Source organism: Monodon monoceros, unplaced genomic scaffold, assembly GCF_005190385.1.
Source record: "Monodon monoceros isolate NGI ecotype Baffin Bay Population unplaced genomic scaffold, NGI_Narwhal_1 Super_Scaffold_13, whole genome shotgun sequence".
In the NCBI taxonomy this organism is placed as follows: Eukaryota; Metazoa; Chordata; class Mammalia; order Artiodactyla; family Monodontidae; genus Monodon; species Monodon monoceros.
In genome coordinates this window covers 57610893-57625437 of record NW_021703769.1, presented here as the reverse complement: position 1 = coordinate 57625437, position 14545 = coordinate 57610893, and the positions used below count along the sequence as shown (strand labels likewise).

At 54.2% G+C, this 14545-nt stretch overlaps 1 protein-coding gene across 1 annotated transcript; it reads left to right on the top strand.

The window, feature by feature from the left end:
* Positions 1-1135: 1135 nt before the first annotated feature.
* On the top strand, positions 1136-2921 carry SOCS1 (suppressor of cytokine signaling 1). The gene is made up of 2 exons (XM_029221345.1): positions 1136-1231; positions 1814-2921. The coding sequence occupies exon 2, from the start codon at positions 1864-1866 to the stop codon at positions 2515-2517; it is 654 nt and encodes a 217-aa protein (XP_029077178.1). The 5' UTR covers positions 1136-1231; positions 1814-1863; the 3' UTR covers positions 2518-2921.
* Positions 2922-14545: the final 11624 nt, after the last annotated feature.

The following is a 14545-nucleotide window of genomic DNA, read 5'->3' as shown; positions in this document are numbered from 1 at the left end:
TGTGCTTTCTTTCATTCAAAAATACATGTACCAGCCAGGCACCTTCTCCGTGCCTTCCCACGACAGAGAGGATCACACACAAATGTACAAATCGTAGCTGGTACCCCATCATTCCAAGGCGGAGGTGTGAGTGTGGGGAGGGGGCAGATGCGAGCAGTGGGGGGGAATCTGTAAAGCAGAAGTCGGAGGAAAGGAGGGGCTGGCCAGGAAAACTCAAAGTAGGTTTTTGGAATTATCACATCTGAAAACGAACTATCTTTTCACTGGGCTCCCAAGTGCATTTAGGGGTGTCCAGATGCGACTTTCTCTCCCCAAAATAAAAGCGAGGAGGGCGTGCCTCGTTTGGAGCTCCCCCTCTGCCAACCACCGGGCCTCGGTTTCTCCAGCAGTCGTGCAGTAGGGAGGGCTGGCCAAGGCCGCCGGTACCTTGCCGGGCCTCACCCGGTTTCCGAGGAACTGGGCTCGCAGCCGAGGCACCCCTCCCGTACCGCCAAAGTGTTCCTCCGAAGCCAGTGGTCAGGCTGCCGCTTCCTCGGAAGCCCACGCCAAGACCAGGGACAGCGACAGGCAGGGAGGGGTGCGGAGGCGGCCATCTAGAGGCTCCGAGACTACGTGGGCAGGGCAGTGGAAGGAGCAGTCCCGAGGGGTCCGAGGTGGGACCCCAGGGTCGGGTGGAGTAGAGGACACAGCTCTACCAGAGATGGGTGCTGAGACACCTGGAGGGGAAGAGGGGTGTGTCACGGTTAGTCCAGAGCATCCTAAAGGGCTTGCCTGCAGAAATCTGCGACCGAAGGTACGTGGGGGCAAAGTAGGGCCGCCAGTTCCGAAGGGGCTTCTGAGAAGTGCCCAGGAGGTTCAGAGGTGGTGCTAGAGACCTTGACGGGGGGGGTCCTAGGACAGATGCGACGCTAGGTCAGGGCGGGGGGCTTCCCCGGGTAGGGCTCCCTGATTTGTGGAAAAGATCGAGCCGGCCTGGCTTCCTCGGCGCGCAGAAAAAGAAACCGAAAGTGGCGGGGAAGGGTGGGCCTGTAAGGGGGTGGGGCCTGTAGGGGGAGGAGCCTTCTGCAGACCACTCCCCCAAGCCAGTTTAAAAGACTGGTGCAGGGGCGGACGCGCAGCAGACAGAGCTGCGGCCGTGGCAGCTGCACGGCTCCTGGCCCTGGAGCATGCGCGAGAGCCGCCCCGGAGACCCCAGCCGCCCCGCTTGCGGCGCCCCGCGCCCCGCCGCCAGGTGAGCGGGGCACTGGGCTAGGAAGCGGGAGGGAGAGGGGAGGAAAGCACAGGACAGCCGGGTGTCTGGCGGCCTCGGGGGCTGCGTGGTGGGGTCGCGGCCGCCACGTTCCTGGCCCCCTCTGGCCCCACCCTGGCGGACCCCGCGCGTGGAGTTCCCGCGGCGCAGCTTTTCTCCTGCCTTTGCCCAATTCGCCCGGACAAGGCGCCAATTCCAGGCCTGGCCAGGAGGCGGCGGTCGCGGGGCGGTGAGCCGAGGGCCGGTTGGCCGGAATCGGAATCGGGGCAGGCTTCTCCCCGGCACCTCTCCACGCCCCCTTCTTGTACCCAAACTCGGAGCGACTCGGGGGCTGCACTCCGCTCCACCGAGCTCCCACCCGCCTTTGAAGTGCTCCGCGAGCGGGGAAGCCCATTTTCTAGATGAGCCCACTGAGGCTCAAAGGGCCGCGCGGACTTGGTCTTGAGCCCTCGGCCCTTTAGGAGCGGCTCACCCCAGAGCCCCACCCCTCCCAAGTTGCCTCGCGGGCCCTCACCTGCCCAGCCCCACCCAGACTCCCTGCTCACAGCCTGTCTCTCCCATCAGCGCACCCCCGGACGCTATGGCCCACCCCTCCGGCCGGCCCCGCGTGTAGGATGGTAGCACACAACCAGGTGGCAGCCGACAATGCAATCTCCACGGCAGCAGAGCCCCGACGGCGGCCAGAGCCTTCCTCCTCTTCCTCTTCTTCCTCCTCCTCCTCGCCCGCGGCCCCTGCGCGCCCGCGGCCCTGCCCGGCTGCTCCGGCTCCGACCCCGACCCCGGGCGAGACGCACTTCCGCACGTTCCGCTCGCACGCCGACTACCGGCGCATCACCCGGGCCAGCGCGCTCCTGGACGCCTGCGGCTTCTACTGGGGACCCTTGAGCGTGCACGGGGCGCACGAGCGGCTGCGCGCCGAGCCCGTGGGCACCTTTCTGGTGCGCGACAGCCGCCAGCGGAACTGCTTCTTTGCCCTCAGCGTGAAGATGGCCTCGGGCCCCACGAGCATCCGCGTGCACTTCCAGGCCGGCCGCTTCCACCTGGACGGCAGCCGCGAGAGCTTCGACTGCCTCTTCGAGCTGCTGGAGCACTACGTGGCGGCGCCGCCCCGCATGCTGGGGGCCCCGCTGCGCCAGCGCCGCGTGCGGCCGCTTCAGGAGCTGTGCCGCCAGCGCATTGTGGCCACCGTGGGCCGCGAGAACCTGGCGCGCATCCCCCTCAACCCCGTCCTCCGGGACTACTTGAGCTCCTTCCCCTTCCAGATCTGACCGGCCGCGCACGCAGCATTAACTGGGGCGTCTTATTATTTTCTATTATTATTATCTCCCTGGAACCACGTGGGTGCCCTCCCCGCCTGGGTTGGAGGGAGAGGGTGTAGGGGGCGAGGCGCCTTCTACCCTGGGTTGGAGACAAGGCCGCAGACCCCTCCCCACCTCTTGTGGGGGTGCCCCCTCCCGGTGCTCCCTGGTTGTCGTAGCAGCTTAACTTAATTGTATCTGGGGCCAGGACCTGAACTCGTACCTCCTACCTCTTCATGTTTACATATACCCAGTATCTTTGCACAAACCAGGGGTTGGGGGAGGGTCTCTGGCTTTATTTTTCTGCTGTGCAGAATCCTATTTTATATTTTTTACCACCAGTTTAGGTAATAAACTTTATTATGAAAGTTTTTTTTTTTTAAGAAAAAAGGTTTCTAGAGCGTGTGCTTTGGGCAAAGGTTTTCCATGGTTCTGAGTGGGTCCAGGTTCCTAAGACTGACCCGTGTGGCCGAAGATGGTGTGTGGCCTGTGTTCTGTGGCTGGGAACCCTGCATGGCTCCACCCTCAGCTCTCAGGGGTAGACGAACCGTTGGTCTAGTTTTGGTATTGTGTGTAAAATGGCAGCTCACGTTTGAGCTCTTAATGTGTGCCAGGCCCTGTTCTGTGCTTTACATGGTTAACTTTACTTAATCTATAAAGACAACCCTATGAAGCGAGGCCCTTATCCCCATTTTACAGAAGAGAAAACTGAGGTGGGGTAAATTTGCCTGTGGCCATTCTTGTGTCAGAGAAGATACTGGGGACTTTTTTGGCTGTCCTCCCAGAAATCTGTTTGAATGGATGACAGAGAGGAAACTTCTTTCATTCTATGACCACAACTTTTTCCAGGAAGAGGGTGGGGGTGGGGGCTTGTTGAGTTTTTGGAAGGAGGCGTGGCACATTCTGAAACTCAGCTTATAGGAAGGCATATTTTAGATGGGATGGGGATACAGGGTTGGGTCTGAACTTCCTTCTTCCCACCCTGTTCTGTCTTGTGTACTTTTTGGTGAACACACAACTTGGAGCCAGAAAGATGCTCTGTGGTCTGTGGTGTCAGAAGGGCCCTGTTGGCAGCTTTGGGCAATTCCCTTTACCTCTCGGGGCCTCAGTGACTACCTCTAAAATGGGCTTGCTGGAAGAGGTGCTTTGCTGTAACCCTCAGCAGCAGGCCCTGATGCAAAGGGGATGGAGGAGGTGATGTTTTCTGGAGCTTGGGCCGGCCAGCATCACCAGATAGGGCCCAGGAAACGGGTTTTATGGCTACTCCTTGTATCTGTGGCCGGTCTGCTGGCCACTCAGGGCTGTGTTGCTGCACCCAGTGAATCGAGTCATTTTCAGGTTTAGGGTTAAACGGCTTTACAGACACATTTTTAGAAGTCAGAATGGCCCTCTGCAGCCTTGGACATGCTTACAATGGAGTGTCCTAATATTTAACAATACCTTTCAGACTTGAAAGTGCAGCATAAAATTAACTTGATAGTTGGAGAGCTGCAGCGGCCCAGGCTTGTCTTAGGGATTAAATAGGTTCCAGACCTCAAGGTTAAGAATGACCAAGAGAGATTTAGTATCTCAGAGAGCTTTGGCAATATCATCCTTCAATGAAGTGGGGTGGGAGGAAAGGAGGTGATGTCTGGGTGCCTCCAAGGAATCACTGCTTTTTCTTCTTTGAACCATCTCCCTGCCCTTTGTTCTCTACTGTGTGGACCAACTCCTGTCCTTGTTCTGACTTTCCTGCCTCCTACCCAGCTTGGGCAGTGCCGGGAGAAACCCAAGAAAGCAGTGCTTGCGCATATGGCAAACACTTAATGAGCGCTTACTGTATGCTGGGCCCTGTGCTACCTTGTTTAAGCCACACAACCAGCCTGTGAGTTAGCAGCCTCTCCCCCATTTTACAGATGGGAAAACTGAGGCTCAGAGAGGCAAAGTAGGGCATACAGCAAGTGGTGGAGTCAGATTTTCAAACTTAGTACTGCTTCAGAGGCTGGGTACCACTAGGCAACACAGTCTCCCACAAGGGCCTAAGGGTTGCAGTCATAATAACAGTAGCAGCTGCCAACGTTTATATATAGCATCGTTTGGCAGGTACCATTCCAAGCACCTAGTTACCTATGTTAAGCATTCAACCTTCACCTGAGCCTTAGGATTTAGGTACTATTAACATCCTCATTTTGCAGACGAGGAAACAGGTCCTCATCTAAAGAGGGACGAATCGCAGTTAGTTTACAATATTTCCAGGGTTTTTTCCTCCTTTCAAAAAAAGCTTAAATATCACATCTTCATTATACAAACTCATACACAAACCCATTCCCCTTAGCAAAACAGCTAAGACTAAAGCTCCTCTAATCACACTTCCCAGAGTTGGCCCCTTCTCTTTGTGAGTCATTTTTTAAAAAGCTATACCGGACTTCCCTGGTGGTGCCGTGGTTAAGAATCCGCCTGCCAATGCAGGGGGCACGGGTTCAAGCCCTGGTCCAGGAAGACTCCACATGCCACAGAGCAACAAAGCCCATGCGCCACAACTACTGAGCCTGCGCTCTACAGCCCGCAAGCCACAACTACTGAAGCCCGCGCGCCTAGAGCCTGTGCTCCCTAACAAGAGAAGCCACCACAATGAGAAGCCCGCACACTGCAACGAAGAGTAGCCCCCACTCACTGCAACTAGAGAAAGCCTGCGTGCAGCAACGAAGACCCAATGCAGCCAAAAAAAAAAAAAGAAAGAAAAGCTATATTAACACACATACTGTGACCTAAAGTGACCTAGAAGCCCCCCAGGAGCTGCACTCCAGGCCCTGAGTGACAGATCTCCGGCACACACCAGTGCAGACACACTGCAGAGCAGGAGGGCAGGGAGGGGGGCAGCGCACGCTGTGTGGCTTCCCCGTGGTACAGGTTCTCTCAAACCTCAGCTTCATGATTCAGCAGTGCTGACGTCAATTTACAAGAATAAAAAGTGAGAGGAGGGTTGGTGTGTGTGTGGAACTGGTCTGGGGGCCCAGGAGCGTCTGAGCTGGGCAGTGGAGGGCAAACAGGATGGAAAAGGGACAGCTCTTTAGAAGGTGGGGACTGCCTGCAGGTGTGGGAACAACCTCTGACCCGCATCAAAGCCATTCCAGAGCTGGGGACGCTGCTCCCCATTTTAGAGATGAGGAAACGGGCTCAGAGAAGTATAGTCACTCAGCGTCACACAGCTCAACAGTGATAGCCAAGACTTGCACCAGATCCACCCCACTCTCAAGGTAATTGGTTTCCTCAAGAGTGGAGGAGGCAAGAGGGAGGAACCCTGTGAAGATGCATATTCCCAGGCCTCACCTCAGCCTGCCCGATCCTCCCAACTTTATGAGTGGAACTGTTACTGTCCCCCAGTCAGGAAGTGGAGAGGTGAGCCTCTTCCTGAGGTGATGCACATAAGGCATTTAGCCCAGAGCCTGGCAGTATGTCTCTGAATAATGTGCTATTCAATAAATGATAATGAGGTTCATATACCAAAGATTCACTGAACACCAGCTATGTTCCAGGCATTACTCTAAGCCCAAAGGACACAGGAATGGACAAAATTGAGGGAGTCCAGTCCCTGCTCTCATGGAGTTCACATTCAGGGCCTCAGACAATAACTAAATATGAAACTAAAGGCACGAGAACAAACCAAGGAGTGACAGTACTCAGATGGAAACTCAACAAGGTGGTTGGGCAGTGGGTGGGGCTATTTTAGAAAGAAAGGTCAGGAAGGCTCCTCTAAGGTGACACTGAAATTGTGCCTGGAATGACAGGTCAGTGCCAGCCTGGGAGGCAGGCATTCTGGGCAGAGGGAACAGCAAGTGCAAAGGCCGTCGGCTGGGAACAAGTTCAGCCCATTCCAGTCGCTGGCTGAGCTGGAAGGGAGATGATGGAGTGAAGGCCAGCGGCAGGAGACGAGGTGGAATGGGTGGACAGTGGGCAGAGCCACTAGTGAGGAGTGTGGATCTGAAGTGATGGGGAGCCTGGGCATGACCTGATCTAATCTGTTAGATCCTCTGACTCCTAGGTAGAGGTGCACCAAGGCAGGGAGGCTTGGGGAGAAGGTCTTAGGCTTCTTGCCTTGTTATGTGTGTATTTGGGGATTGGGGTGGGGGGTGTCATTCTTGGTCAGACCCCTCAATCCCTCAGCTTAAGCCAATCAGGCCACAAAGAGGCAGGGAAAGCCACAGGACCTACCTGGTCCAATGCTGAGACCAAGTATGGGCCAGGCCTGGTGTGGCCAGCCCTGGGGCCGGCATCAGTCAGAAACCCCATTTATTATCAGACTGCAAGCCTAGGTCTGAACAAAGCCCCAGGGCATAGCCCCCCAGAGTCCAGTGAGGGGCTTCTTGGAGCAGTGCTCACCTGTGCAGGGCGGAGCTGGCCTCAACTTTGGGGAAGGACACACAGGACCTGAAAGTAGGTGGATTAGGCCTGACACAGGGTGGGTGCGGCCACCTGGAGGCTTGCTTTGCATCCCCCTCACCTGGTGTCTACTACCATCATCCAGAGACTCCCCAGGGTGAGGCTTCTGAGGAATAACATGGGCCTGGCCTGATTCTAGGGGCTCTCAAGGTCCCTTACAGAGAGGAGTGCAGTCTTCAACAAAGCAAATTCACAGAGGGACAACAGTGCCCAAGGTGGGTGCTCAACTGCCCCTCCCACCTGGTCCTGGCCCTCAGACAGCCCACAGGGGAAACAGGTTCCACGATCTACACGGGTTGTTTGGCCCCAATACAACCCCCTACCCTCCCTCCCAGCCCCACCAAAACCACACACTCCATGTGAGGTCGGGCATCTCCAAGCCCCAGTCCTCCAGTGGCTCCCCGCCGCGCTCAGGAGAAGGCCCACCTCCCACGAGGACCCATGAGGCGGCAGGGTGTCCCTGCCCACGCGTCTGGCCTCAGCACTCACCTCACTCCCTCCCGCTACCGGGCCTTTGCACATGCTGTTCCCGCGCCTCCAGCAGTTTTAAGGTGAAGGGCTCATACAGGTACAAGTGCCGTGACCCAAGGGCTCCGCACGGCTCCGGAGCTCCCAGGCCGCCACGTGCCGCGCGCTGATGACGTCACCACGCCGCCCTCACCTGCCGCTGCCTCGGATCTCACCGGACGCGAACTCGTATCTGTCGGCGGCGGCCCCGGCGATGCTCGGCTGTGTTCGGCCGGCCGCACTCGGCTCCCCAAGGCCCCTCCGAGCAGCCGCAGGATACCTGGCCCCTCTGGGCTCCGCGTGGTCCTAACGCCGCCCTGTGCGTGCTGCCCCCTTGGAAGACCCCACGCCCCCACAACCCCCACCCCGCCACCCACCCAGAGAGGACGGTCGGGTCAAGGCCGTAATAGCGGGCCCTCCCCGCCCCCTCTAGTCTTAAGAAACCAAAAAGCGCTTCCACCGCATCCCAGTCCGCACCGAACCCTGCTGCCCCAACTCACACAGCGCTTAGATCCCGAACCCCATTTTCCTTACCTGGAAATGAGATTAATCACTGTACCCACCCCATGGACGAAATTAAGTAAGAGGGTGCCTGTAAGGTGCTTAACACGTGATAGGTATCCAATAACTGGGACTGGCCTCTCTGCTTCTTGATTCTTGTATTGCTGCTATTTTAAAATAATGCCAATTACTGAGCACCTAATGGGTGCTAATACTTCACCTAGTTTGCATCATAGGAGATGGCCTCAGAAAGGTGAAGGAATTGCCCCCCTAATGTGTAAATGGCAAAGCCAGAGTTTGACTCCCGGCGCTTACCCACTACAATGCTCAAGGGTTCATGGGTTAATGTGTTTCTGACACTTAGGACCACCCTGGAAGATGTTCAGAGCCATAGAACCAGCCAGGGCTCAGAGCACCTCACTCGCCTGCCCTTTTCCCCCAGCACAGCCTGGGAAGCCAGGCGAGACAGTGGGCTGGTAACTTACCTGCAAGGCTGCATCAGAATTCAGCCTAGGAGAATGGCCAGGGCTGCTTGATCAGAAGGGACCCTGGGGGAGTGGCTCTGGGTCAGCCCTGGTAGCTGGTGGGGGGAGCCATGAATGCAAATGAGGATGGGCAAGAACAGAGCCGGGAAGGTGACTTTCAGGGCTGGCCCCACCTGGGGACCTGCAGGGGCCTGTGTGATGACATACTCCCTTCCGTACCTCTCACACCTGGGTGCAGCCGGGAGGGGTATCCAGAGGCAGGATGGAAAGGAGGGGGCAAGGCCTGGGTAAGTCGACCTTGGAGGGCCCCTCCCCACCAACATTTCACTGTGGGAGGCAGCACAGAGGAGCAGAAAGAGCTGGGACCCAGGCCCTGGGTTTGAGTCCTGACTGTTAACAGTGTGACTATAGTGGCCTTATCTATAAAACAAGAATTAGACTCAATTAGACCCACTCTGCCTTGCTTCAGAAGGGTCATGAGGATCAAATGATTTACTATAAGTGGAAATAAAATGGATCACCACCCAAATATAGGAACTGTAATAATTATTACTATCTTGCATCACACGGGCTGCACAGATGTATTTGAATCAGCACAGCCATGAAGCCAGACAGACCTGGTTCCATTCCCAACTTGCCATTTGCTACGAACAGCAGTGGCTACCAGCTCATCCATGTCAAATGCTCACTAGACAGTAGGCATTGTTCTATGTATTGATAATTCATGCATTGTATCTCATTTAACCCTCACAAGAACCATATGAAACAGGTACTATTATGGTTATTATACTCATTTTGCAGATGAGGAGATTGAGGCACAGAGAGGTTAAATAAAGTGCCCAGGGTCACACAGCAGCTAGGTGGCAGAACCTAGAGGGTTCCAACACAGGCAGCCCGATTTTACAGCCATTCCCTCATTTTAAGCTTTAAACTGAGGTTTCCAAACCGTCAGACGCTGGAGATACACTTTTATGATTTTTGCCAGTTCTATTCAAGTTCCAGCTGTGATGTTATTCAATTATATTCTCCAAATCAAGTTACTTGGTTTCCTTAAGTTTTATTCAAAGGGAAACAGAATTACTATACACGGAAAGCCAGAATCACCTTCCACAAAGAGGTAACCCTTAAAAAAATGCAGTGAAATTTAAACAATGTTATTAAGTTCCAGCTAGAGATTGGTGTCTTGCTCTGCTCTGAGAGAAGGTCTGCTTTGTGTTTGGTTGAGAGGGAGGGAGGGAGAGAGAGAGAGAGAGACAGGGAGGCACGTGTCAAGTGTCAGAAAGGTGTTTAACACATAGTAGCAGCCATATGAGACTGTCTCCTTGTCTTAGGGGGAAAATCTGAAATCTGTTTCACAGCAGCTCAATGTTTTATCAAAATGTCCCTGGGTCCCACAAAAAACCATCATCCAGGGACCCTTCAGGGCACCCATCCCATACCTGGAAACACTGCCCAACGTGGCTGCCAGCTGTGTGTCGTGGGCACTGACTCTGAGCCTCAGTTTCCTCACCTGTGAAATGGGGTAAGCATCTGGATCTCACAGGGTACGGGGGATTAAAAGGAAGTGATTATAAGCAGAGAGTACGTGCTCAATAAGAGTCACGATGTTGGCAGGGCAGGGTGGGCCCTGTATCAGGGGCCCTGGCCCCCACCCCCACCCCGTCTCCAGCTTGGGGCACTGAAAATGAAAGCCCAGTGTGGCCAGCCTGGGGCTCTTCTGTGCTGTTTATCTGATCTTTTGCCAAGTGCCCTCTGCACTAACCTGGTAACAGGAAGGGCCACAGTTTCTGGAAGGTGGGTCAAAGTGAAACTACCTCAGGTCCAGGCAGGAGGGGTCCTGGCGGGCTCCCCCAGCCAAGTGGGCAGGGCGTGGGAGTGGGGCAAGGAATGCAGGCTTGAGCCTTAAAGTGGCCTCCCCTTCACTGGATTGGAGATGGTGAAACTGAGGACCAGAGATGTGGGCTCAGGCTCCTTTGCAGGCACTAGAGGCAGTTGGGTGTGATCATCTAAATTACCAATTTGATCACCTCACACCCCTGGTCACATACACCCCTTCACTCCCACTGCAAATGAGTACTGCTGTTGGCTCCCTTTTATCTAGCCCTTTCTAAAGAGGTACCATTATTGTCTCATTTCACAGACAAGGCACCCTAGCCCAGGAGAGGTTGAGTTCCTTGTCTATGATCTCACAGCTGATAAAAGTAGTAGAAGCAGTATTTGAACCAAGCTAGATGACCCCAGAGCATTCTAGCGGTTCCCAACTGCTAGATACTAAAATATGACCACTTTCCCATGGGATCTGTGGGCCTTCACTGCCTGGTCCCACCGCACATGTCTAGTCCCTCACCGTTCCCTTCACGTTCCTCATCTGCTTCCATCATCCCCATTTTCTCATCATTCCTTTGGCCTTTTGAGCAACCCAGGGAAAGTCTTTAATGTTTCTCATGCTTGCTTGTCACTTGGCAAACTCCTACTCAAACTTCAAAGCCCAGCTCAGCCATCTCCTCCCCCAGGAAAAAAAGGGCAAGTGAGTCAGAGAAAGGGGGGAAGAAAGAGATGGAGACAGGCAGAGAGAGGGAGCAAGAGGCAGAGATGGGGAGGCGGGAGGGGTGCGAGGAGAGGAGGGGAGAGAAGAGGAAAGATGAGAAGGGAAAATAGGAAGGAAAGAGAAAATAGAGAGAGGGCCTAGGAATGAGAGAAAGGACTTGTGGATGGATGGGTGAGTAAATGAATGAGTGCATGAATGAATGAATAAATGAATGAGTGGGTGAAGGAATAAATAATCCAAATCATGTACAAAATAAAGGGCAAGTGAATAAAGAGGAAGCATTGGCGGCCGGGCCGGGTGGCAGGCTGTTACCCCCAGTGGCCCCTGCTCCTACCCTCATGGCTGTGGATGGGGCCGGGCAGGACCTCTCTGGGCTCCAGGCCTGGTCCATGTCCTGAAGTGGTGGCTGTGTCCTTGACATTTCACAAAGCCTTGCCTGCAACACCCTCCCCTTCCAACCAAGAACCTTGGGCACCTACTCTGCTCCAGCTCCAGAAAACTGAAAGTAAAAGCCATGCTGAGCTTTGCCCAGCCTTCGTGTCCCTCAGTGGTTTCTTAGAAATCAGCTGCCTGGACTACCAGCTGCAGCCTGGACTTCCTCCCTCACCCAAGGGCCCCCTCCCCTCGTGGGTGCCATGCTCCCAGAAGAGATGGGACCAAAGGCCTGTGCTGGAGTTGGGGTGACCCCTCCAGAAAGCTTGGGAGTCACGCATTCATCCCACAAATGTTTATTCATGCTTTCTGTGTGCCGGGTACAAGGGAACAGATGAATCTGAGCCATTCAGAGAGTTAGGAGAAAAAGGACTTACATAGGGTCTCCGTATCACCTGATCCAGGCCCCAGGTGGCTGGAGGGTTGGTGGGGGGGGGGGGCACCAAGAAAAGAATAGCTAATTAGCTTAAGACTCATGAGGAGGAGGGTGGGAGATGCGGAGTCAGGTGAGGTTCCAATTCACCTGGGCAGCCAAGGTGGGGAAGGGCATCTCAGGCAGAGGGAACAGCATATGCAAAGTGACCTATGTTATCTCCCATAATCCGTATAGCTGCCACTGAAGTAGGCATGTTTCTCTGGCTTTTGCAGGCGAAGAAACTAAGGCTCAGAGAAGTGTGGTGATTTATTTGCCCAAGACCTCACGGCTAGAGTGGAGATCTGAATGCAGCCCATGTGCCTAGCCTCTCTTAACTGAGCCCCAATTAGCATCCCAGATCCTTACCATGGCTGTCTCACTGGAGCATGCCCTCTGCCCCAGGCCCTGGACTCCTGCACACCTCACTTAAATCCTCAGCACCACTCTGTAGAGAGACATGGTTAGGAGAAAAAATAAGGCTCAGAGAGGTAAAGTGACTTGCCTAGGCCACACAGCCTGCTGGGGCAGAGCAGGGATCCACATCCAGGTTTGTGGGATTCCAAAGTGCCCCCTCCTTCCTCTACATGAGGCATCTGGGCCCTCACAGAACACAGACCTGACCTGACAGTCTCTTTCCCCACATTCGAAAGAGGTGGAGGGGACAGCAAGTACAAAGGCTCAGTGGCTGGAGAGCAGCATCCACATAGGGTGTACTGTGAGCTAGAGCTTTACTCTCAGGGAACTGCCCCACATCATTCTGTAAGGTCCTGAAGGGGCTGTCGGTCACAGTGCTCTGGCCACAGGTGGATGTGGACCAGACCCGGCCAGAGTTCCCCATGCCCCAGTTCAGGGAAGGCACGTGACCTAAGCTTGACCAGTCAGAGGCCCTCCTGGGACTTTTTTTGCTGGAACAGGAACTCATTCCTCTAAACTGAGGCCTGCTGGCAGCCATTGTGCCCGTTGGGTCAAAGAGTGGAAGAGAAGGAGCACAAGACAGAGCCCTGATGCATTGTGGGAGCTCCTACATCCAGCCATGCCTGAAATCCGCCTCTGGACTTACCTGTTACACACGTTTCCTTTTTTGCTTATGTTTGTCTGAGTTATGTTTCTGCCATTTGCAACCCAAAGAGTCCTGGGTAATCAGAGTTCGAAGAGCAGCAAGGGGTCAGGTTTGGCTAGAACGAAGGGTAGGCGAGTAAAATGGAACCACTCATCCTAAGAAGAGGCCAAACAACTCTCCTACTGAGAGAAGCGAGACTAGTTTTGCCAGGGGCTGGGGCCCACAATGCTCCCCTCTCTCGCTGATATCTGCCCTCAAAGAAAGCTGGAATGCAGACTTTCACACCTCCTGATTCATGGTTGCTCTTAATAACTTCTTTTTGTGCTGGAAAAAAAAATTCCACATTAAAAAAATTTTCCTTCCCTTTTTTTATAAAACAGACTTTATTTTTAGAACAGTTTTAGATTCACATCAAAATTGAGTGGAAATCACAGAGTTTCCATATCCTTACTGCCCCCCCCCGGCCTCCCCCCACCACTATCAACATCCCCCATCAGTTCACATTATGTTTTTTTTGTTTTATAAATTTATTTATTTTATTTATTTATTTTTGGCTGCGTTGGGTCTTCGTTGCTGTGTGCGGGCTTTCTCTAGTTGCGGCGAGCGGGGGCTACTCTTCGTTGCGGTGTGTGGGCTTCTCATTGCGGCGGCTTCTCTTGTTGCGGAGCACAGGCTCTAGGCACACGGGCTTCAATAGTTGTGGCATGCAGACTCAATATCTGTGGCTCGCGGGCTCTAGAGCGCAGGCTCAGTAGTTGTGGTGCACGGGCTTAGTTGCTCCGTGGCATGTGGGATCTTCCCGGACCAGGGCTCGAACCCGTGTCCCCTGCATCGGCAGGCAGATTCTCAACCACTGCGCCACGAGGGAAGCCCCCACATTATGTTTTAATCTCCACATTTATTTTAAATTTGTAAAAGCATCTACCAATAATGTTAGTATGAAATACATTCTATATTTTCCTGATTTCCAGATACATATATTTTTTCTTTTTTTTAAAAAAGACATCATTCTTTATGACTCATATGGTAACCCACTTTTTCCACTGAGCATTTCGTGAGCAGCCTTCCAGGTCATTGGTTGAGAAGGTAGGGATGATGGTACCCGTTTCATCAGTAAGGAAGCCGAGGCCCAGCGGGAACCGGGAAGGGACACATGTTGACCTTGTGAGGCACATTTCATTGGATGCTCTCAACTGCCCACTGAGGTTTTGTTTCTTCTTCAGGGATGGGAAAACTGCTGTGCAGAGAGGGAAAGTCACTCTTTTTGGGGGGAGGGGAGCCCCCAAATCCCTGGACGGGGTGAGGGGGAGGGTCTGCTGGTCAACAGGGCTACACCAGCAGGGGCTCTAGGCACTCTGTCCTGAGGGGAGGGAGGCTGGTCCTCTGAGGAGCCCTCTGATGTGTCCCTGAGGGACAGCCTTGCTTCACGCCTGCCTCAGCCATGCTGCTACTAAACTTTCCAGGATGCGTCCAGTGCAGAAAAGATTTGTGCCTCTGGCTAATTCTCATATTCAGGCTGGTACTGAGTACCTATTGGACACCGCTGGGGGCACCATGCACACGGTCTCAGTTAGTCCTCCTTACCACCCTGCAGGGTAGGACTGTTAGCATCCCCATTTCTCAGATGAGGA

Excerpts from the sequence above, each read along its gene's own strand:
- SOCS1 (XM_029221345.1), top strand. The coding sequence starts at position 1,864 with ATGGTAGCACACAACCAGGTGGCAGCCGACAATGCAATCTCCACGGCA.